General features: G+C 38.4%; 1 protein-coding gene across 5 annotated transcripts in view; it reads right to left on the reverse strand.

Annotated features, from left to right (window-relative positions):
- Window positions 1-24,009, reverse strand: part of LOC118425521 (septin-5-like) — a 29,071-nt gene continuing 5,062 nt past the window's right edge. For 3 of the 5 annotated variants that reach the window (XM_035834409.1, XM_035834412.1, XM_035834411.1), the window contains 12 exons: window positions 14,236-14,335; window positions 11,703-11,789; window positions 10,920-11,043; window positions 10,138-10,272; window positions 8,049-8,166; window positions 6,981-7,082; window positions 6,263-6,280; window positions 5,371-5,467; window positions 4,690-4,741; window positions 3,542-3,643; window positions 2,756-2,834; window positions 1-1,927 (listed from right to left, as the gene is read on the reverse strand). In XM_035834409.1, coding sequence (XP_035690302.1) covers window positions 1,826-1,927; window positions 2,756-2,834; window positions 3,542-3,643; window positions 4,690-4,741; window positions 5,371-5,467; window positions 6,263-6,280; window positions 6,981-7,082; window positions 8,049-8,166; window positions 10,138-10,272; window positions 10,920-11,043; window positions 11,703-11,789; window positions 14,236-14,335 — 1,116 coding nt within the window. In that variant the 3' untranslated portion in view covers window positions 1-1,825. Of the gene's footprint in view, window positions 1,928-2,755; window positions 2,835-3,541; window positions 3,644-4,689; window positions 4,742-5,370; window positions 5,468-6,262; window positions 6,281-6,980; window positions 7,083-8,048; window positions 8,167-10,137; window positions 10,273-10,919; window positions 11,044-11,702; window positions 11,790-14,235; window positions 14,336-14,789; window positions 14,811-24,009 lie in introns of those variants that run through there. The other 2 variants (XM_035834413.1, XM_035834410.1) reach the window with 2 other exon arrangements.

The following is a 24,009-nucleotide window of genomic DNA, read 5'->3' on the forward strand; positions in this document are numbered from 1 at the left end:
TTTCAAGTACATTTTTATTCAACAAGTCAAAACTGTCAGACCAACATAACATTACATATAAAACATAGACTCCACATAGCTTGCACTCACAATTGAGGAAATAAACTCTTCTCTGAACTTTTTTTACACAAGTTCAAAATGATTATCAATACAATAAATAGATAATATATATATATAATATATACCAGAAAACATGAAACAAATGCAAAAATAAGCACCATTAATGATCGTAAGAGTTTTAAAAAAACTGATAGTAAAAACACTTATCAATTCTACACCAACATTGGCACTGCTATTAGCATTACTAGTCTTAGACTAAAATCCACAATTTTTTGGACAAAAACAACCACATAATATTTGCAACCAAAAAGAAATAATAAAACAGCATCACAACAGTAAAGATTCAAGGTACAATGCTTTCACATAAATGAACTCCAAGTGGATATATTTAGCCTGAGGCGGTATTCTAGTCTTTGTAAATCAAGATCATTCCACTAGTTTGGTTTTGTAAAATGTGCCTACTCCCTATGGCATAATCCAACCAACAAGTCCTGTTGAAATTTTGGGAATAAAAGTTGTGCGAGTTACACTTAGATGGCATCATTTAAGACCTGATAGTACGTGTGAACAGTGGCATCAGGTTGGTAAGTCAATGAATAAGAAGCTTCTTTGTACAAAACCAAGTGTTTTATTCAACCAACCTTTCAGTGACCGCCTGTCTCCTATACCTCAGGGCAATTCTGACTGGTTCACATTGCACTGCAGTATACATGTAGGTGTTGTTGCTCACTATGTGTTTGGGACCACATCTGTAAGCAGCGCCATCTATGCTGCAGTACAATATGGGAACCAGTCAGAATTGCCCTGAGTAAGGTGACAGACGATCACCGAAACGCTGGTTCAATACGATACCTGGTTTAGTACAAAGAGTTCTGTTTTTCAGTTACCTGATTGTACACAAAGCAAGATTTCTTTGATCTAAAAGCACTGCCTGCCACTACTTGTATTATTTTCCTTGCTTGGAAGCACCCATGGAGGCATATTCACTAGTATTAGTACATAATTCATTGTGCAGTGTAAAAACATCTATTTTCAACATCCTATTGTTATGTATACCAGTCTTGTATTTTTGACACTTCAGTTGTGCATTTTATAGAGGTATCATCAAGCAACGATACTATTTCTTATGGCATATTGTTCCACATTGTATCCTTCCACTACAGTCATTATTAAGCATACACTAAAGTAATGTAAAGCGTGACAGTCTATAATAGGTTGGACTTCTTCTGAACACCATGCCCCACCTTTAGTATTATACGAGTATTTACAACTTGGCCACAGTTCAGAAGAGATAGACACTTGCACTACCCTCAAACCTTCTCACAAATCTTCAGTCTCAGACTGTTAGTAAAAAAGGAAGGGAACACAGTATGCGGAATCCTAATTTCTAAGAGTGAACTCTAGTACAAGGGTTACTACAAGATGGTACTATACGTATACTCTATATAACAGCCTATAGGCCTGAAGGACATGTTACAATATATTAAGCTTCATAAGAATGCTACATTCACAAGGCATCACACAATGGTTATGTGGTTATGCTGCGTGAAATGAACACTGTCTCCTAGAGAAATAATGTTTTTTCCTTTCCACTCTCCAACCAGACTTTCTTAACTAGTTCCACGCTAGGGGGAGGGGCAGTGATGGTAGTTTGTCGCTCGGGAAACATGATGGAAGCTTGGTTTTTGACTGAGGTTAATGCGTTATTACTTCTTCCTGCATGATGTTCCACCTTAGCTGATAGAAACCGGATGTTGGTAAGTGCTTAGATGACCAGCTGGTGTTTGGGAGTGGTCTGCGTCGACTGGCGTTTCTGTTCCTCGAGCTGCTGTTCCATACGTGCCAACATCTCCTGCATACGCCGCAGCTGTAACATACGGACCACGTTTTAGTTCATGCCTTTCCACCCTGTGAGGCACTGTTATAAGTCTTGGAACAGTTCCAATACATAATAATTTTACCAGTTCACATCCTGGAAAGTGCATCTCGATTGAGGCTGCACTCATCTTTTGGAAGGCATGTAAAATGAAGGTCCCTTCAAGGAGGTGCCTCAAGCATGTTAAAGAGGAAGAGCAAGCAACTCCTCTCTGTAAGAATTCAATATACCCTGCCACAGAGACAGTAAGGAAACCTGCTGACATATGTTCCAATAGGCACTACAAGAAGAACAAAACAACAACAATACAACTTTACACAACAGAGCTAAGTGGTAAACATTCAGGAACTTCCTCAACATTATGATGTCGGAAATGACCATTCTGATTTTCTGTTTTGATGGAACGACAAATCAGTTTTGATAAAAGTGTAACAAACACATAGTACATGCATTTTACTTATCTCTCTCTCTTTGAAAGACCCACAGGATTTGTACTATCAAAGGAAATCTCCCTTTCCCAACCTTAGCCTGTTATAACCATTACACAGCAAAAATGACAAGTCTAACAGCTCTACAGGAAATTTTCGGCACTAATTTTCCCAGTTGTCACTTCATTGTTGCGTAAGTATTTAGGGATCAGCATTTGTTTTCAGGTTACCAATCGCACACCCATGTAGACTTTCAGGCAAAACGTATGTGCGACCTTCTGTCTATATTAAATCAGGCAACCTTCTGTCAATCGAGAAAGAAGGTCAAAGCCCATCAACTGTTTGAGAGTGCATTATTTTATAGATGAACAGTCACTCTAGGTGAACTCACCTCCTCATCCTTCTCCTGTATGATCCGGTCTGTCTCCTGCACATTGGCAAAGTCTGGGCTGGAGTCTCGCTTCAGTTTACTGTGAACAATGAATTAAGCATATCCGTGAATAGAGTCATCATGTAAGTCACTGGATAACAATATAATACACAGTTGTGAACAATATTGTTGTCTAATAGTATATCAGGTTCAGGCATATCAATTGCAGTCTAAGCCTGGAAGCAATTTCAAAAATATCCTTTTTATGCAGGAGACAGTAAGGGAAATGAAAGATTCCTTGAGTCAAAACCACCATGGAAGTACAATACAAGAAATGTCACTATCCTTTTTTATGTAACGCTACAAAATGTAGTTATTCGTGGGGTAACCTATATCCATTGTTAAAAAACAAGGTAATTAGGGATACAGTATCAAGTCAACGGATGTTCAATATACGGTTTGAAACCACCGTCTGTCGTCTTGCTATCCCCAAATTCCTTGTTTTCCTATAAACAACGGATATAGGTTAACCCGTGGATAAAGGTGAACTAGCGTTACCCCTGACTATAATGCTTTATTTCAATACTGTAAATGCCTTTAAGTTTGCAGGGATTTAATTTCATTGTAGGGAAAAATGGAGCTGAGTTTTTAAGTCTGCTGTTAAAATATGGGGTAAGAAGACAGAACTAGCATTTTCACAGTTACTGTAGTTCTAGTTCACAGTGAAGATTCAGTACAAAAAAACATGATCGAAAGACCACCACCAACATGTAAAGTATTGATACTACGGTCATAAGTTTTACTTACTTTCTCTGGAACACAGCCTTGTTCATTCTCTGCAGTGTCTGCGCTCTGTAGTTCTCATAGTGAACATCTCTGGTCACATCCTTCAGGTCCTGCATGTGGGTTCTGTAGAACAGATAGAGGGCACTTTTACCTAGATGTACATCAAACTTACAAGAGAAAATGTCAAAGAAAAGAACTTCTAAGAGAGACACTCAATTAGGGTAGCAAGCAGATCTTATGGATATGGTTGGTATCTTAGATTCTAAAGATGCTGGTACTAAATCCCTAGCAGACCCCAGTGTTTTTAAGGAAGGGCATTTTACACCTATTTCCTCACTCAACTCAGCTGTAAATGAATAACTACACAATTATCATGTAGCTGCAGTTAGGGACATTATCTCAGATGGAACATAAAACTAGAGATCCCATGTTTGAGGGCCACACCTACAGCACATCAAAGTGCCCACTACACTTGATCAAAAGAGTAGGGGTCCATCCTGGTGTGAGTGGATCAAACCTTTTGGCCTGGTCTTACACATCTTGCACTTACTGCACATGTACATGTATAAAATGGGTGTTATGCCTCAAGATGGTTTACCCATAATACACAGCAAACCAACAAACAGACTAAATATCAGCCTCCAAGAAAGTAAGCAACCACCAGCACTTTGAAAGAAGATGACAACAACAGCCACAGCAGGATCAACTAGCCATTGGAATTTGCACAACAACCGATGACCAATCAGCACCAAGGACAGGCAGGCTCTAAATGTTTGCTTGGTCTTCATTCCCGCCGATCTCCAGAATCTTTGTTCACTTAATTACATAGAATCTAGAACCAAATATATTCAACAGTATGTAGTCCAGGGTTGTAGCCAGCACCCGTGCTTCCGTCCTTTGACGGAATTTTGCAGCTGGGGACAGAAAAAAATATTGCCCATTCCGTCCTCTGTGAGCAAAATTTAACCTACAAAATGCAGGACATAGCATTTCAGAGGGTCTAGATTTAAAAATTTTCCTTGGGAGCATGGCCCCAGAGTCCCTAGGAACGCTGCGCCAAAGCCATTCAAAATCAAGGGGACGGAAAATGATTTCTGGCTGGCTACAACCCTGATGTAGTCACTGTTGTTATGTCAGCAACATAAAAGTACTCGTCTGACTGGTCTCACCTTACAAGCATGTTTCTCAGCTTGACGAAGTCACAGTGATCCTGATTTTCAACTGCAGTAAGGAAGGATCAAAAAGACATGGTAAACCATTTGAAAGTCATGTATACAAAACAAAAGAAAACAGATGCTGTACAGTAATGTCTAGATAACATGTTTACGTTTCTTAGATGATTTTCAATTTTTAGAGAGGACTGTGCTCTTGTTATACAATTGTTAACATATATTGTGACATATAAAAATACAATGTAATAGAAAAAACTGTAAATTTGTCTACACATGTTTTAAAGTGAGAGATTTAAATGTAGATGAATTCTAAACATTAACCTCTCTGCAACTCTCTTTCTGCAACTCTAGTTTTCTAATGTACATGTAGCGTTAGTTCACCTTTATCCGTTGGGTAACCTATTTCCGTTTTTTTTAATAAAAAAAGGGTATGTAAAGATGTACAGTCAACGGACCGAGGTAACTTCAAAATTGCAATATTTTCAGGATATTGCAGCTTGTAACCACCACCCGTTGGCAAAATATCCCTACATACCCTGTTATCTAAAAACAAAGGATAAAGGTTACCCCACGGGTAAAGGTGAACTAGTGTTAGCTTCAAATTGGGCTTGGATATGCAATAAAAATAATTGTCATTGTCACTAAAACGTTATTATAGTTTTTCAGAAGAACACCTACCTTCCACCACGCCCCAGGGGTACACCCGCCCCCTCACCCGTCTGCCCTTCACTTCGATCACTGTGTTACTGCCAATCACTGCAAATGGAATGCACGCCTGCAAGAGAGGACAAGAATGAATATAACTCAACACTTGAATTTTGTAGTTTCTACAAAAAAGTGCTGAACAATTGCTAAAAGCATCTAAGGCCACAGCATGTAAACTTTATGGATAACATCCATTCATGTATTGATGTTTGCCTGGGTGTGACAATACCATGGAATTTCTTTCCCTCCAAAAATCCAAATTAAAAAAAAAGTACAATGGGATGATAAGTCATGTCGTAGACTCGTAGCCATGAGTGTTAAGTTGTTGAAGTGAAACTAGTTCTGTGGCTGTAGAAATTACACCAGTGAGATGGCTTTGAGCAAAATTGTATTGATATGAGAGTACCACTGTGACACTGATTATTAGTAATGTTACTTTCTGCACCTCTTGAATACAGGAATAAATGACTGTGATGCTTTCTCACTTCAATAAGTATTCTTGTTACAACAGTAATTTATTGTCTCTATTTTGGAAATTCATCCAGCTTTTCTGTTGGCCATCTACTATTGGCTATATTTTTTGCACTCTTGCATTAGTGGTGTAGTCTGCATTGGATGGCATTCATAAATCTGCTATAGTTGCTATAGCAACACAAAATGGATGACAGTACATGCATGTAGTGGGAGAAAGTACAAGGGCCACTTTGCAGGATGGCACGTTAAACCACAATAAAAGGCAACTGAAAGGTAAATGCAATGTTGAAGCATTTTTGTTGCCATTTCCAATTGCATCAACCATAGAATGCCAAGAGAATGAAGCCAAAAAAACAGCTCATCAAAACGTCCTGGTAGACAAAAATTTTACCTCATCCCTGAGCTCCCACTGGTAAAAAACAGAAACAGATAGAAACACATAGAAACAGAAGAGACATGCGTCACTGATAAATCACTAAAATGAGACCAAGATATTTTGAAAAAGACAAATTGACCAAAAAAAAAAAGGTATGACATGAAGATGTGCACAAAACTTTGACAAGAGAAAGAAAAAAAAAACAGTTGCATTTTTCACTTATTAAGTACTTCACAGAAGCAAAGCAACCTTTCTTCTTCCACCTCTCAGGATGAAGTTCCACATTGAAAGTTTCTTTCCTAGGAACATATCTTTATGGAACAAGCTTCCTATGATTGCTCCCATGTATATAACCTGAAACTTTTCAAGACAGTGATGAACATCTGTCAACACATGGCCAGTTAGCACAACCCAAAACATTGATCAGTTCAATTCAGTTCATCCACATTGTGAGAGGTGGCACGAATGAAGTGACTCAAGTAACCACAAAACAAGGCTCTTTTAGACCCACTCAATGTTTTAACATCATTCATGGCACCTCGCACAATGAGGAACCAAACTGAACTGAATTGAACAATGTTTTGGGTTGTGCTAATTGGCCATGAATTGACAGATGTTCATCAGTGATCATCACTCAAAACAATGGTCCACTTTGCTACAAAAGATTCTGTTTTGTGGAAAATCCGACATCCATTGGTGTTTTAAAATTTCAAAAAATTTCATCATGTCCGACCTTGAGAGCATTGTCCTGCTGTTTGAACTCCTCGTCCTCGTCTGAATCACAGTCTGGGAACTGGTAAATCTTTATCTCACACTTCTCAATCTCCTCGTTAATCTGGAAATTAACAAAGGTGCAACCAATATAACATTGTACATGTACCAGTTTTTATACCACACACATGTATTTAACAAATACGTTACATATAAACAAGACCATACGATGTCTAGGCAAAGATACAAGAAATGAAAGTCTTGCAGTAGTACCAAGGTCGGTCACCAGGAGGCCGAAAATCTACCATGACACCTACCCACGTACCAAATATCATCACAATTCATACAGAGGTTCTTAGTTGTGTAAGATATTGTGCCGGACATAGTGGCAAGAAAGGTAACAGCTATTGAGAATATATATAAGGATTTGGGTAGGTGGCAAAAAATTTGCTTTCCATCCATTTGCCCCTTTGGTTTATGTTCATTACTTGATATTCAGCTTCTTGCTGCTTTAGATACAACCCCTTTCAATGAAAAGCCCGATGGAAATATACATGAACAATTTGGGATCACTATCGAATAACTCAGGCATCTAAACATGTAGCTGCAGTACTGCCACACATATACAGGGGGCCTCATTGTCATGTGCAAATTCTCATAGACAGACTTAAGGGTTTGCAATCTGAAAAGAAAAATTAAATAGGAAGGAGGTAGACTTAACAAAAGAAAAATGATGGGACTAGGTGAGGTGAGGTGAGACTTAACAAAACAGGCACTCAAGAAAACAGGCGCTGAAATCTTTTCATTTACTGGTAGCCTTTTTGAGGCCTAAGGGCAGTGGGTTGTTATCCACTGTGTCTTGGCCATTGGAAGTCAGAGCCCATCTCTCTCCTTCCACTGCCTTTTACCTCTACACGGATGGGTGGAGTAAGGAAATCTGTGTGAAGTGCACAAGATTGGTGGCATGTTAGGGGACTCAAACCAAGGACAGCTAGGTTCTGGGCCAAACACTAACCCTTATGCCGACACTATATTACAATGCAATGCCAGCATGTTGTAAATAATCCAAAAGCCACTGCAGGTGCCATACCTTTGCCTTGAGCTTTTTAACCTCTGCTGGGGTGAGGGTGTCGGCCTTGGCAATGACAGGAACGATGTTGACCTTGTCCTGAAGCCGCTTCATGAACTCTCTATCTAATGGTCTCAACCTGGAGCAAAATATTAAAACAGAACACAAATGAGGATACAGCACATTTAGTTTCAGAAGACAACAGTGTACCAGACCATTAAATCGCTTTTTTTCTCATTGGACCAGTTCAGAAAAAAAAACCTAAAAAAATCAGTAGACCAGATTTTGGACCGATTAGAAAATGAACAGGTTATACCGGCAGGTTTTCACGTGTTTTGGGGCTTATAGGTCCAGGAAAATAACAAGAGCAAAGTAGAGGAGAGATGGTAGTCATTTGTAGCAAGTTTCTACAGTCAAACTTAGTCAAAAACAGAGGCAGTTAGTGTTGTTTACATGCAGATAAGATTTCATAATACCAGTCAACATTAGATACTCCACCAAACAGAGTCCTTCATAGTGAAGTGGACCATTCTTTTGCGTATTGCCCATTCACAAGTTTTCACAAACAATTGAACTGAATTAGGTCCAGGTTCAGGTCCAGACCTGGACCTGATCCTCTATCTGCACCTGGACTGTACCTGTAGATTAATTTCCTGTACCGGTACCCTCCCAACAGCACTTCATTCACATAATTCAAAACAATAGGAAAACAACAGGGATGTCAAGAATTTGTAAATGTTTCTACAGTTTCCAAGTGTTTGTTTGGAGTAGTTTGAGTTTGCTACCACCAGCTTGGCTAGGGTTTCGGAGAAACATTGCCTAGATTTGTTTCTGCTTACTTTTCGGACTAACACAGGAGTAAAGTGAGCCTCTGACACAAATTCCATCATCCTGGCTTTCTTGTATTAGGTTAAAGCCACTGTTCCATGTTCTTTGGAAAACAGCCATAGACCAACTGGCTCCAAATAAATCAGCTCGAATGTCAGCTCACTTAGAAACCCCAACACATTGTGGCTTAGCTGAGAGACGTTTTGTCAGCCCTTGGTGTCAGTAATCAACTATGTTTAAGTGAGGCTGTCAGTTGTTACTTTTACAAAGTTCGCTCATGTGGAACTGTATAACTTCTGTAAATATTTGTAACTTGAAAGGTCACTGACATCCAGTGACCTGTGAGAAACACTACCTACCAGTAGGGGAACTTTTCTCAGATTCTTTACTGGAACAACCATAATTTCCCTTGCAGTTTATGCATCCTTGAATAACACTACAATACCAGTAAATGGTGCAAACATTGCACAATGTATATTCCATATATTGTACATTAGATTATCTGTATCATATAACGCTAGTTCACCTTTATCCTCGGGTTAACCTATATCCGCTGTATATAGAAAAAACAGGGTATTTGGGGATAGCAAGTCGACAGACGGCGGTTTCAGACCGTATATTGAATATCTTGCAATTTCAAATGTCCGTTGACTAGATACTGTATCCCTAATTACCTTGTTTTTTAAACAACGGATATAGGTTACCCCACGAATAAATATGAACTAGCGTTAATGATCTGCTGCGACAGTTCAGATGTCATCCCCTTAAGTTCTCACAGTTCCAATGTTTTGGGTACTGTGTCTACAACTTAAAATTTGTTCCGTCTCTTTGTTTGGGAACCCATGTTGTTAATTTTCATGTTAGATCTGCCATTTCAACCTTACAAGAATTTCTTTTCTTTAACTTATTACACGAAGTTCAGAAATTTGGGCAGAAATTAATGTTTGAATTTGAGTTAGTTAAAAAAAGTTAAACCCTTCCCGCGCCTGATGGCGCATAGGGCGGCGCCCATCTCTGTTTCCCTAGCCCTGGGCCACACAATGCAATCACTACAGCAGGGGGCTGGTCCACTGGTAGTGGTGTGTGTTCAACTTCCATACTCTTTCCTGAAATGCTGAGTGCTAAGCAGAGAAAGCAGCATGTACCATTTTTAAAGTCTTTGGTATGACTCGGCCCGGGATCGAACTCATGACCTACATTTTGTACCAAATGCAAGGCGAACACTCTACCCACTCGGCCATTGCACCGGTCAAATTCCTTCATAAAAGACATCCATACTGACCCGTGGCCATATGGAGGTATGAAGTACAAGCAGCAGTGGACCCTGTTGTCTGTGATGTTCTTACGGTTCAGGCCACTCTCGTCACGGAAGTACTGCTCAAACTGGGCCTCGATGAAGTCTGCCACCTGCTTCCAGCTGCCAGCAAAAGTAGAGAATCAGTATGTAGAAATGAAATCATGAATATGATTGTCTGGATATCCCCTTCGAATACCTGAAGCAACACAAATGGCTTTGCAAAGAGTAACAACATTTTGCGAAATTGAAGTTTCGCCTTAGCATTGAAACTTATGCCTCTAATGTAATCATATAAATTTTGTTGAGTGAATTTCAAAGCAATGGCTGATAAACAGGTGGGTACTTAGCAACTATACAACTGGTAGCAGACTCAAAGTTAAACACTTGGTTCCAATAAGTTAGAAACTGGGACACCAAAGTTCTAATCCAGAGTATCTCAGTTGGGGCTACACCCGTCTTTCAGAAGGGACGCAAAATGTGGATCCCATGTTCAAGGAGGTGCCTCAAGCACATTTAAGGGGAAGGGCTATTATAATAGTAACTCCTCCCTGTAAAACTATGCCATGGAAACAGCGAGGAAACTTGCTGACCTATGTGCCTCTAGACACTACAAGGGTCTGAACGAACAAACAAACAAATACAGAAGAGTAAGTTGGAGACAAAACTCACAAGGCAACTATACAACACAACATACAAGGTTGAAGACTTGATAATCAAGGTAAGTCACAGACAAGCAAGAGTACATTACACACTGTTAGACAACTTACCAGTCAGAACAGTCTAGAGAGTCCCCAAACCCAGGCGTGTCGATGACGTTCAGTTTTAACTTCACTCCCTTCTCCTCTATCTCTACTGTCGACTTCTTTATCTCTACCGTCTTGCTTATTCTCTCTGAAATAAAGCAAACAAAAACTTCAAAAATGCTTCACAATAGACATTTTAAAAGTAAATTGATTGCCATCAAATATCTCATATACAACATATGGCATATTCTAACATATTTTTCTAAAAGTACAAAACATGTAGAATTGTTACACATTTTTGGTACGCAACTACGTGTTTTATTCAACCGATATTTCAGTGACCGTCTGTCACCTTCCTCAGGGCAATTCTGATTAGTTCAGTTAGACCGCAAGTCTTTGTCAGTGAACTAACCAACATTGCGCATGGCAATATTACTCATGGTCAATTAATCAACATTTTCTCTATAGTGGCCACCTGTCCAAGTAACCACACTTGTCCAGTCCCTTGAGTGCCTGCTATAGACAGGTTTGACTGTATTAACAATTATACATTTGATACATATATAGCTAATGTCAGCCTGCATCATTAAGCAGGGACACCTACATTTGTATGCTGCAGTGCAATGTTCTTGAGAATTGCCCAAAGGAAGGTCCGAGCTGACAGATGGTCACTGTCAGTTACGATCTGCCATCCTCTACGTTAAGGGCAAAAGTGACCATTTTACTCTGCACTTCAGCTAGATGTCATTGCCAACAATGCAGTCCCAAACATAATGGAGCTTAACTTGTGAGTGGGGGGCATCTCACCTTCAGCTGTAGGTACCACCTTATCCTTGTACAGGTCTGTCAGAAACAGGCTGTTGATCAAGGTGGACTTCCCCAAACCTGTCTCACCTGTAAAGAACACAGGGAAAGGGTCTTTGAAAAAGAGCATTTATTTCTCTCTTTATCCCTTGCAATAGGCACATGACCAATAGAAGCGCAACTATACAATATAAGCAAATACAAAAATAATATTCTAAACATATAAAAACCATATACATGTTTGAAAAGTTATTTCTTACGCAATGAGCTAAAACACATTTGATAATCCTGTTGCCGGTGCTGTACAATCTAATGTTAGTCTGTACTATACTGGTCAGATGGTATCAAAACATTGTACTATTCCTATAATCTGCGTAGATGTAAAATAATGTACCTGGTGCAAAGTCATTGCTACAGATTTTATATTGAGTTTTACCATGTTTCTTTCAAACTGTATCTGACAGGTAAATTCATGTACATGTAACGCTAGTTCACCTTTATCTGTAGGGTAACCTTTATCCGTTCTTTTAAAGAACAATGTATTTAGGGGTATCAAGTCAACAGATGGTGGTTTGAAACTGCAATATTTTGAAAATAGCACAATTTGAAACTACCGTCCATCGACTTCACATCCCTGGATACACTGTTTAGCAGCACAACGGATATAGGTTACCCCGCGGATAAAGGTGAACGAACGTTATGAGTACTTGTGTTAGTGTTACATAATGTGTGGAGTCATGTTGGAACAATGGTTAGACTTAAGGTGTTAGGCCCAAAGGTCCTTCGAATTCTGACAAGCCACCAATTAAAAACAATGTTGTGCCCTTGGGAAGAGCAATTCACTTGACTTTCCTCACTCCACCCAGGTATAAATATAACTTGTTAAACTTTGGTTGGGGAGTTAAAAGGCGATGGATTGAGAGGGATGGGCTCTGACTTCCGATGCCATACTCTTGACACTGGATAACAATCCAATGCCCCTACAGCCTCAAAAGGCTATGGGACAACCTACATACCTTTTTTTACATAAATCAGAAAACACATTGTGTGTTTGTGTATCACACCTTTGTGCAGTAATGGCCTTCTGGAATGCCAGCCATTTAGAACAATGTTAGCATTTGGTGCATGTCCTGCATACCTCTTTTACTATTAGTCAAGTAGTTACAACTGCAGACTTTACTGTTACTTAGTTGCAGAGGCTATAAAGGTAAACAATAGGTACACAGTACACGGACACACTTGTACTTTGAAGTATGACAGACTAGCTCAGGAATCCGGTGCATGTGTTCTGTTTGTCTTAAGGTAAATTCACGGTCACCTATGTATAATGCCAGGTGTGCCAGTGTGTAACTGTTATACACCAGAAATAAGCAATGCTTAACAATAAAAGGTATGGATTGACTTTTCACTCGCACAATAAATGCTTAGTTTTTCCAAATTTAAAGGCTCCAGACTTTTAAAAAAATTGTTTTCTCCAAATTATATGATTATAGAGTAATATTCAATACATCTATATGTGCTCATTTTTTCGATATACACACAGGTTTGTTTTTTCTTTCTTTCAAAATCTCTGTATTGACCATCAGAATCAATTGGCAATGCAATCTTTACCAAACTGCTTTGATCCAAAAGTGAGAACCTTTCCATATGGCAGTATCATTGAACATTCACTTAGTAACCCGGAACATACCAGGTTAAAAACCCAAAGCCACTTCAGACAGACCATCACAGTAAGACACAGCTTGATGTAAACAAACCACAGAATTCCATGAATGACGAGTAGTAGATCTTTTTCACAGAAACAGACAGCGGTTGTACTGCCTGAAGCATTACTGGCACTTGGTAAACATACATGGAATTCACCAAATGTTCCGCAGCAATAACTCTGACAGAAGAATTTCAGAATTTACAGTACTCAACTTTACCTAAGGCTAATACAGCGAAACAGTGCAAGTGGCCACCTCTTACATAATACACAAGAACCACTTCAAGCTAAAGTGACTATTTTTTTCGTGGTACTTAAGGCCACACCAATTTAATTTCTTGGTTCACGTGATCCGTGAACCAAGAAATTAATATCACGTGAACCAAGAAATTAAATTGGTGTGGCCTAAGAGAATTTTTTTCAATAACACATTGAGACCACCTGTCTGAATAGACCACATTTTCTCAGTCTCAAGAGTGGTCTTGTTGGGCAGGTTTGACACATATCTGAAAAGAGTTAGGGTCCATCCTAGTGTGCACTTATTGTACAATACTGTTGTGTTACACCTAAAGGCAGCTTACTGATAACGCAAAACAATTCTCATGACGCGCACCGCACAGCCTCATGATGTGCAGTAAAATTAAAATCTTTCCAAATGGATAGATATTGCTACCACATTTTACCAGGCAACTTATTACAGTATTACTAACCAATTATTGACAAAAAGGACCAATCAACAACAACATTTAAGTTTAGAAATATCAATTGTGCATCAAACACCAGCTGCAGTGTAACAGGAGAGAAACCAGAATGTTTATAAGTCGTACCTACCTACAACAATAAGCGTGAATTCGAATCCTTTCTTGATGGACTTGCGGTGCACCTGGTCAGGCAGGGTAGCAAACCCTATCAGCTGTCCGGTCTGCTCATCCTGTAGTCACACAGACAATATACATCAATAATAATATACAGCAAATCAGAAAAAACAAATGCTTTAACTATTGCACAGTCATCCATTTAACTGTTGTGACAAGTATCCCTTATGCTAAGAGCTCTAAAAAAGGTAAAACAGTTGTCCTCAATTGAGCATGTCAACATACATATCAACATTCCATACAACATACGCAAACTCAACCATAACTTTCCTCACAACCCCAGTTACAACAGTTCAAAACATTACCACATCTAACGTTAGTTCACCTTTATCCATAAGGTAACCTATATCCATTGTATATAAAAATAGGGTATTTGGGGATCGTCACGTCGATGGAAGGTACTTTCACATTGCAATATAATGAAAATGTTGACAATTGAAACTCACGTCGTTGACTTGAAATCTCTAAATACTCAGTTTATCAAAACAACGAATCTTAAGCGTTACATACCAGCATTTTGTGACTTGTCAATGAGTAATTTCCACAGTACATGTTGTAGGAAGGTCCCTTTTCTATATATAGTCCTGAAAGTGGTTGATAGTAGTGACAGCAATAGTAGTGCCCCAGCAAGTTATAGCACACTCTGCCCCAGTTTTTATCCCAAGGTTAGTGAGGTCATCTATTAAACTCACCAATCATTATAACCCATTGGCCCAGCCAAGGCCTACACCTGGTTGCTAAGTTCCCTGTGTACAATAACTAATTATTAACCACCTACTAAAATAGCTGCCCTGACTAGCTAAAGCCCTAGGTAAAGCATAGGCTTCTGCGGGTGTGGATTTAAAACCTATCTTTTATACCAAGACAGCTCAATTTTATTGACAGAACAGGTAGGACAGGTCTGTGACATGTTTGAACAATTGTTGCAGTGTTTAAAGCTAAGTGGGGCATCAATCTTTTTCATTGAATATTATCATTGAAGCATCAACAAGCTAACCTATGTATTTTAATGGCAACAAATGGTAAATGACTTTCAAAAGGGCTGAGGGATTTACGGTAATATCTGTAAAGAAAGCAAATCACTTTATATTCTATGCATATCTTAAGTTACATATTTTTTATAGCTTCACAAATCTTGATTATAGTAAGTGTGAAATATTGAATAGGTCAAACCTTTTATCATGAATCTTGTAATTCTTTAATTAAAAGATAAACATTAGCAGTTTAACCATATACACACATACATGTATACACAATTAGCTTATCTTTGTAGATAACAATTTGAGACTATTAAACCAGCTATGAAGGGAAATATTATACACCAAGGAGTTTAACTTTACCACACTGAAGTCATTAAACAACAAAAAAAAACATGACATAACCTTTCTCTGGTAAAAGAACATGACTTAAAATATCTTATATCAATAATTAATAAATCTTCATAGAGCCAGTCATCTCCAAGCAGATCTTCCGATGGCATAAGATAATACTAAACTGGCCAAGGAGTGTAGTTAGCTAAGAGGTGTGCATTTGCCATGTAGCAAAATACACTCCTAAGCCGGCTTCACTCATCTACCAGCTTTTTATACTATCTTATGCTACCGTAGGATCTGCTTGGAGCCAGGTGAATGTTTTAGGCCAACCACTTTCTCTTTTGTACCAGATTCTGTATTGTATAGTCAGGGAAATACTAACAGCCTTTTGCAGGCATGCTGATTGTGAAGCAGCTGGTTATACAAAATTTAACAACCTGTCACAACTAACCTCTGAATAGTAGCATGGTTTTAACTGATGTCACACATTTGGCAAGCTTTGGCAGTATTTTCTGATCATCAGAATTTTGCTGCTGATGAATTAAAAAATCAACAGAGACATAGTAGAATTTTTTACCACATTACATTGAATTGGGACCTGTGAACATTCACTAAAAATCGCACAATGACTGATAGGATATATTATTATACTTGTCACCATTGTTATCTATACCAAAGTCTTTTATTGTTGTATGTTTGCCATTTATTCTGTATAATAAATGTTGCAATAAGAACTTGCAAATAAACTTTCAATTATTGCAGAAAAAACTCCCGTTTTCCTTCTGTGTAAAAGGGGCATGAAGTGTTGTTTCAATATGATGATGAATTTGTCTAAACTTGTTAGATAAGATATTATTCTTAGACTTGATAAAAGCAATATCCACTTTTCAATCATCAAGGCTTTTATTATGAAGGACTTTGAATAGGGATAATGACAGCTGTCACAGGTACACAACTCACTGTCATTCCGCCATCCTTCTTTCTAAGTCTACCCTGACCTTTTTATTGACTCTTCCCCATAGGGCCAGTTGTAGCTATCAAAACAAACATTAAGGCCAGGGGCCAACTACAGACATGACAGAGAGAAGATGCACCTGTGAAGACACTTCTATGTCTCTTCACAATATGTCTTCTAGAAAATTTGACACAATCTTTTACACATTTCTTTCTGTTAGTCTCTTTTTCTGTGTCAGCTGGACTTGTCTTCAGTAGAATGACACAACAGGTCAACCGGAACTGTCAAAATGTTTTGGTTGGTCAACAAGGCATAGCAGAACATGGTTAGGTAGGCATCAGTGGTTACTGTAATTCTTTAAATTTTTTACAGTGGTTTTATGTTCCTGTTTTGTTGTTGTCTGCAATTAACTGCAATTTCAAAAATACGTTTTTCTAGTACTTAATAATCCAGTCACATATAGAGAATGTAAATAACTGAAGAACAAAAAAGTCAGAAAACCATGTGACAAACATTTCTTCAAATTTAAAGATAAAATGTAATGTCACATTTAAAGGGGTTGTCTCTTTTCCATTGTTTATGATCTCTCCAGCATTAAATTCTATTCTGTCCCTATCAATAGATAATGGTAATGTTTGTTGTTAAATCTTACCCTCCAAGCAGAGGTTAGGCTCCGGCTGTTTTTGAAACGTTTTTTTAGTCGTTTTTATCGGGCTCTCTATTTTGTATTTTATCTTGCTGTGTCAAAACCTAAGATGTTTGGCTGGCGTACTTCAAGACAAATGACAAAATAGAAAGCCCGATAAAAACGACTAAAAAAATGTTAAAAACCAGCCGGAGACAAACCTCTGCTTGGAGAGTAGTTAAATCTTACATTTAGGGCTACGATAATGCATTTCAACAAGAATGTCATGTTGTAAAGTTAAGATTATTTGGACAGAATGCGTGAAATCTTTCTCCGTACCAACAAGCAAATTTTCATTCCAGGACAGAGGGACGGGTCCTGGCGACAACCCTGCACCCATAACACACCAACACGAAGTCACCCAACCAAGCCCTCCCCAAATCCTGACCAAATATATCACCGTTCAACATTTACATAAGCCATCCTTGCGCTACCAGCAAGTATTTGCCAAACCTCTCAACAAGCAATTATCACACAAGAAGAAGACTGGGTATTTGCTGGAGGTCCCATCAGTACATATTTGTCAGTAGAAGGCTGTAATCATTAGCACAACAGGAATGGCAAAAACTGAGACAAAAAATGTCAATCATCTGTTCACACTGTCCCGTATTGACATTATTTTGGCTTAGGTAAAGTTTGAGGCTGTAGTGTAGTTTTTTATCAGCTTGATAACCAGGCTACACAATGATGGGTCAAACTTAAAGTAAAACTTCTTCCCCGAAAACTTTACAATACAGAACTCATATGGACTTGTGAACTTAATGTGAATGTTACTATTAGCCATATAGGTCACAGGACACTGTTCCTAATACTGTGTGCATTTAAGTTCGCGGCAATTTAATTTCGTGGTAGCGAGTAAAAGGATTTTTCACGGTGGATTTAAGATCGAGGTAACACCATAGACTGCACTCTAATACCATAATAGAAAAATGTTTGCGGTGGTTTTCGCGGTGAAGTGGTCACCGCGAAATCCGCGAACATTAATCCACCGCGAACATTTCTGCATTTACAGTAGTATTTCTTCCTGTCTCTTGGATGTCTGAGTCTCCGACAAATTTTTGTATTACCAAAATCAGCAAACTTAATTTGCTACAAAGAGGTGTACAGTAAATCTTCAAACTTTCTCAGTACGTAGTTCTACTTTTTCCATTCACTTCTCCACATAAAATTTATGACACCACAGTTTCTCTTGTATAAATACTGTACTAGTCAGTACTGTTTCGATCTTCAACCACAAATTTGAAAAACCTCATTTCCTGTATGAAAATAGAAAAATCGCTTAAGCAAATGAATTTACAGTAACTGAGCCAAAAATAAACTTTCAAAACATGCCAAATATGGGGTGCTTCCTGTCACAAAATCCATGTCTGTTCAACACTTTCTTGTCATTCCCAAACTGCATGTTTAAGAATTGCCTTCCTGAGTTGGAGTAATGGCAGGAAATACTTCAGTGACTGCCAGGTGAAACTTGTCAACTGATGAGACATGTAACTTGCGGAAACTGGAAATTCTGGGAGGTCCATCCCTATTTGTGCAGTGTAACGTTACATGTAGGGGAAACTTAAATACAGCCAAACATTTGAGAAGAAAACAATGCAAGCTGTCCATCCCAAACAGTCAAAACAGCTTGTTTTGCCAAACCAAACAGACAAAAACAGTGCCAAGCAAGCTACAGTATGTTTGTAACTTCCCAAGAGTTTTGCTGATATCTAACGAAGGCTAAACATACATGTAAGTGTACATTAATTGTTACAGGTTAGCATACCTTGTAGCTTGCAGGGTAAAAAGACCATCTCGATAACATCTTTTAGAAGGGATGTGAAAAAAAATAAAATGGCGGTCCCATATTCGAGGAGGTGCCTTTTCAAAATATATTAAAATAGAAGGGCAATGGCTAGGAAGAGCTCCCACTAAAAATATATACTTATAGTTGCCAAACAGCAAGGAAAAAATGAATAATACATAAACAGCAAGGAAGTTACTTATTGCCCCATGTAATGCTAGTTCACCTTTATTCGCAGGGTAACCTATATCCGGTGTACCTAAAAACAGGATATTTAGGGATATCATGTTGATGGACGGTGGCTTCAAATTACTTTTTTTTCAATATAATGCAGTTTGAGACCATCGTCCGTCGGCTTGATATCCCGAAATACGCTGGTGTTACATGTAACTACAACCAATAGGATATAGGTTACCCCGCGAATAAAGGTGAACTAGCGTTACCATAGGGCACTACAAGGGTCTGAACAAATGAAAAAAAGACACTTGTAAGTTTTGCGTTGTTGTAAAATCATACCGACAAATCTAAAACTTTTAAGATTGACCAGTGAAGAGTTAGAGATTTTCACATGACATTCAATATTAAGTATTTCCTCTTACACCACCCCTTGTTTAACTAATAACATGAGAAAGTGCACATTTCTTTTTACTTAGGAAATACTAATAACCCCCAGCCCATCAAATCCAGGCTTTCATGGTAAATCTTTCAGCCCCTTGACCCCAAATGACACCCTTGGCCTGTACAGTGAGGAGTTCATTGTCAAGTGTAAAACCAGATGTCTGACACCCATTTCATCTAAACCAGAACCAGATACACACTGTGATATTACTCCACACAAACATTAGAGCTACAAATGAAAACATGGTTTTAGGACAGACTGACAGAAGGGCTGACAATATCCTGCAAAAAAGACTCAAGATATTTTTGCACAATAATATTGGACCAAGTGTGAGAAAGGAGTAGAAATAGAAAGAAACCCAATATCCAGACTCCTATATAGTATTAGAACCTGTGCAACGATCCCGGGCTGCCAGCCACAAACCCAGCATGCAACTGATTACGACAAAAGTCTCAAAGCCGTTTGGCATGGTCCACACTGTTACACTACTCCCCTTTTCTTTTTTAAAGATTTGTCCTCGAATGTCAAGTTCGATATCCCTGTGTGGCCTGTTACTGTGGCTTGAATCCCACTGTGGCGCTTTCTTGGACAAAAGTTGGCCATGATAACAATTGTAAGTCTGATGCAATGTTCAGATGTTTAGACAATCTTATTCTTAGTTACTTCCCACTAGAGGGTGATCACTGAACAACTGTACAGCAACAAAAATTGAATTTGTGCAACCCTTGATTTCAAAGTTGGAATATGACGCATTGTATAAAATTAAAGTATGTTTTAAAAGACAGACAACGAAATGCACAAAAATTATAAAATTAATTCAGCGACCAATCAAATTATGGTTTCTCAACCTAGTGGAACATAGTAACAACCAGTTGAGAGCATCTAATGTTTATTCATACTAAATGTTACCTTTTAGTTCTGAGCATCACTGTTTACATTGTTTACGTTGTTTTTTCAAGACAAATGTTTAAATTTAAATAGTCTGTCAACAAACCCTTGAATAATCTTAAATTATCACTTAAAGGCGCCGATAGTCATACAGTTACTCTCATGTCCCTAATAAACGTACCGGGACGTTTATTTTTTTCAGCCTCACAATCCACCCGGTACGTTCTTATTTTGGACGGTACGTTTATTTTTTTTCTGAAAATTGGGGCTTTGCTAAGCCAAGACCCTCAAAGAATAGAAATTTTGGGGGTTTCTGCCCATATTTCCGCGGTATTTTTGCTCAAAATTCCCTATTTTTCGGGCGAAATTGCGCGGATTTCCATGAGCATATACGCGTACGCGGTACTCTTTCGGTGATTTCGGTCCATCTCGCTATGACGCTACGAAGTAAATGTTGTTCTTGGGGGAAAATAAAACACCACCCTGACGTTATGAAATACAATTTTTACATAAATAACTTTTAGTTTTAATTTAGTAGTAGTTTACAGTCTCTGTTTACATCGTAAACCAGCACCTTGCACGAGGAATTTCCCGCCAGTCTTGTGGTTCCATGCGCTTTCGGCAGCGAGGCGGAAGAGTGATTCGTTCACATAATAAATGCTGGACGTAAAAATAACAACTATAACTTCGTTTCCCTTGTGATATGAGTTTTGACGCCGCAAATTCTCACAAACGACAGGAATTCATCGGTAAAAACAGCAAGTTCATAATCATTTCTAAGCCACAGCTTTCCTTTGTAGATGCATGTGCCATTATGCCGAGATGGTCACGTCGAAATAAAACTTTCTCTACGTAGGCTTATTTCTTTGACAAAAAATCAACCTTAGTCTAGTTTTCACATAAATAACTTTCATTTAATAGATTTTAATCGTTTTTATACCGTAATCACTGTATTTTATGCTACACATCAGAAATCTTGCTGCGGTATTTTACCTTGCTAAAAGTGGAGTCGTCCACTGACCCCTAGTGACCTTGTTTATCAGCTGCTGCGACGCCATGTTCGAGAATAACGCAAAGACGGAGGTTTCCATTTTTGGCCCGCGGAATACGAAAATTGGGACAGCTTACATGCATTTGAAGAACATAAAACATCAGATACATGAACGGACGGTCTATTTGTAAAATCTGCCCATATAGCCTTCCAGTCTGCACAGAAATGACGATGTAGAGAAAGGGTAGAAGTGCAAAGAGTCTGAGATGAGAAAAAAACGCCACGTAAATTCAACAACACTTCGCATAAAATCACATAATTTTGTACAATGTTTCCTTTATTCAATGTCTCCTTCATAAAAAGTCCAAGTTGAACCGACATTTTGCTGATGTAGTACAGAAAAAAAAGTGATCCCCTCGTGGATAATTTACTATTTAGCGCAGCGTAACGCGGCCGGCCACGCGCCCGTGACGGCAGTGTTGGCATAGCGGCCGGACTGAAAATCGTCTGGCGGCGACCGCATTCGACAGGTGACCGCTATAGATTCTTAATCCAAGGGACCGACGAAAACTGACCGAATGGCCAGTTATCGGCCCCTATACTCAGGTGACCCCTAAGGCAGGTTTCACTGCGAATTTTTACCTTTTATTAAAAAATTGAGAAAACATCACGATTCGAACAAGATATCTATAGTTCTTCTGCTCATCATTTATAGAACTATCTGATGTGGTTCTTAGGCATAAATGAATAGAAAGACCTACCTGCTTACCTGCTACAGAAGTAGCATGGTCACAGTTAAATACATGTCAATTTGGTAATTTTCCGGGGGGTATGTTTATTCCGGGGGGTACGTTTATTAGATATTGACAATTTGTCCGGGGGGTATGTTTATTCCGGAGGGTATGTTTATTAGGGACATGAGAGTAGGGTGTAATAGGTTTTCTTTGGCCTACACTACTCCTGATAGGAAACAGGTACCTCATTCCTTAAAGAACTTCCACAACAACAGCTTACATTACTTCACATCTGGCACTTATCAAGTGAAGAAATTTCTAACTGAACCATGTCCTAATTGATTACTAAATGGTTTCCAGACAGTTTTCTGGTTCAATCAGTTCAGTGGACAAAAAGAAAAGTCTACTCAACAGATCCTTTTTTTTTGTGGTAGTTACTCAAGAGAACAAGAAAGAAAGGCCTTTTCTTGTTTTCCTTCCAATCCGCATTATGCAGGAATACATAATTTACATCAAGGCAAGAAAGAGGAAAATAATTTCATTAGTATAGATCTAAGTGCAAGCAATACAAAAATTTCACTTGAAGTTCGGATTCAAGGTCGCTCCATTTGTAGTTTAAAAGGCCCATGGGGAAATCAAACAGGAACTTGAAGAGATTAAGTCAAGTTGGAGCTTGTATTAAATTCAAGGACAAAGGGTCACTGTTAGATATTGTAAATGTTGTGAACATATCTTTTGATTGAAATATACACATGTAACAGGTAGAATTAAAGGAAAATCATAACAGAAGAGAGAGGCATCTAAAATTTACAAAAACTTGAAAAAGCAAAATATGACCAATCTCTCATTGCACTCTAAATTCAACATGTAAAATGCCATTCATTCTACCCAATACAAACTGGATATAATCATATATGTTTCTAACTTAATTTGTATGCTAAAATGAGGTCAACTGATACTGATAGGTCACTGATTTTCCGTTACATGATATACAACCACAGGCTTTTCATAATTCAATTTGAAAGAGTGTGATATCTTAAAACAAGAAATAATTGCTTGAAAATAACAAAAATTAAATTTTTGATTCATAATTTTTCACAATTGTCTCAAATTAATGCTACATCTTTTCAAAGAAAATAGAATAATATATAATACCCCCTTATACAAAATGTAGAATAATACCCCTACCCCAGACAAAGAATTGATCATTACACACAATAAAGAGACATATATATTGATTAAATAAAGGGCAAACCGTGCCAAGACAATACATTTTCCCAATAATGTCAAGCTTTCATACATAATTGCATGACAGCCTTACATGACAACCCTATACTGTCCAGGTACCATACCTGATGAGGTAATTTGTATATAGTGAGATCAAGGTGGCTTTGTTGCCATGGTAACAGTGATACCCTGGGAATGAGATGAGTGTGATACCCTGGGAATGGGCTATCAGCTGGTAGACCAGGCCCCCCATGAGGGAATAGGTACAACCTTCAGTATGGCCCCACTATAGGGGCCTACTGGTAACTCCCACGGGGCCAGTATAGGGGACAGGTCATTATATGTAGTATAGGAGATGTGTTATGGCTTTTTCATTCATGTGTTTATAAATACTATAAAATTGGGAACATTGTTATTTTTCACAAAACGGGCTCCGGTGTTCGAGGATGTGCCTGGAGCACGTAAATCAGCCTCAAAAATTGTGTACCTACTGGCTGGAAACAATACACCAGATGATTATAACATTTACATGATT

The sequence above is a fragment of the Branchiostoma floridae genome, chromosome 11, assembly GCF_000003815.2.
Source record: "Branchiostoma floridae strain S238N-H82 chromosome 11, Bfl_VNyyK, whole genome shotgun sequence".
Taxonomy (NCBI): domain Eukaryota; kingdom Metazoa; phylum Chordata; class Leptocardii; order Amphioxiformes; family Branchiostomatidae; genus Branchiostoma; species Branchiostoma floridae.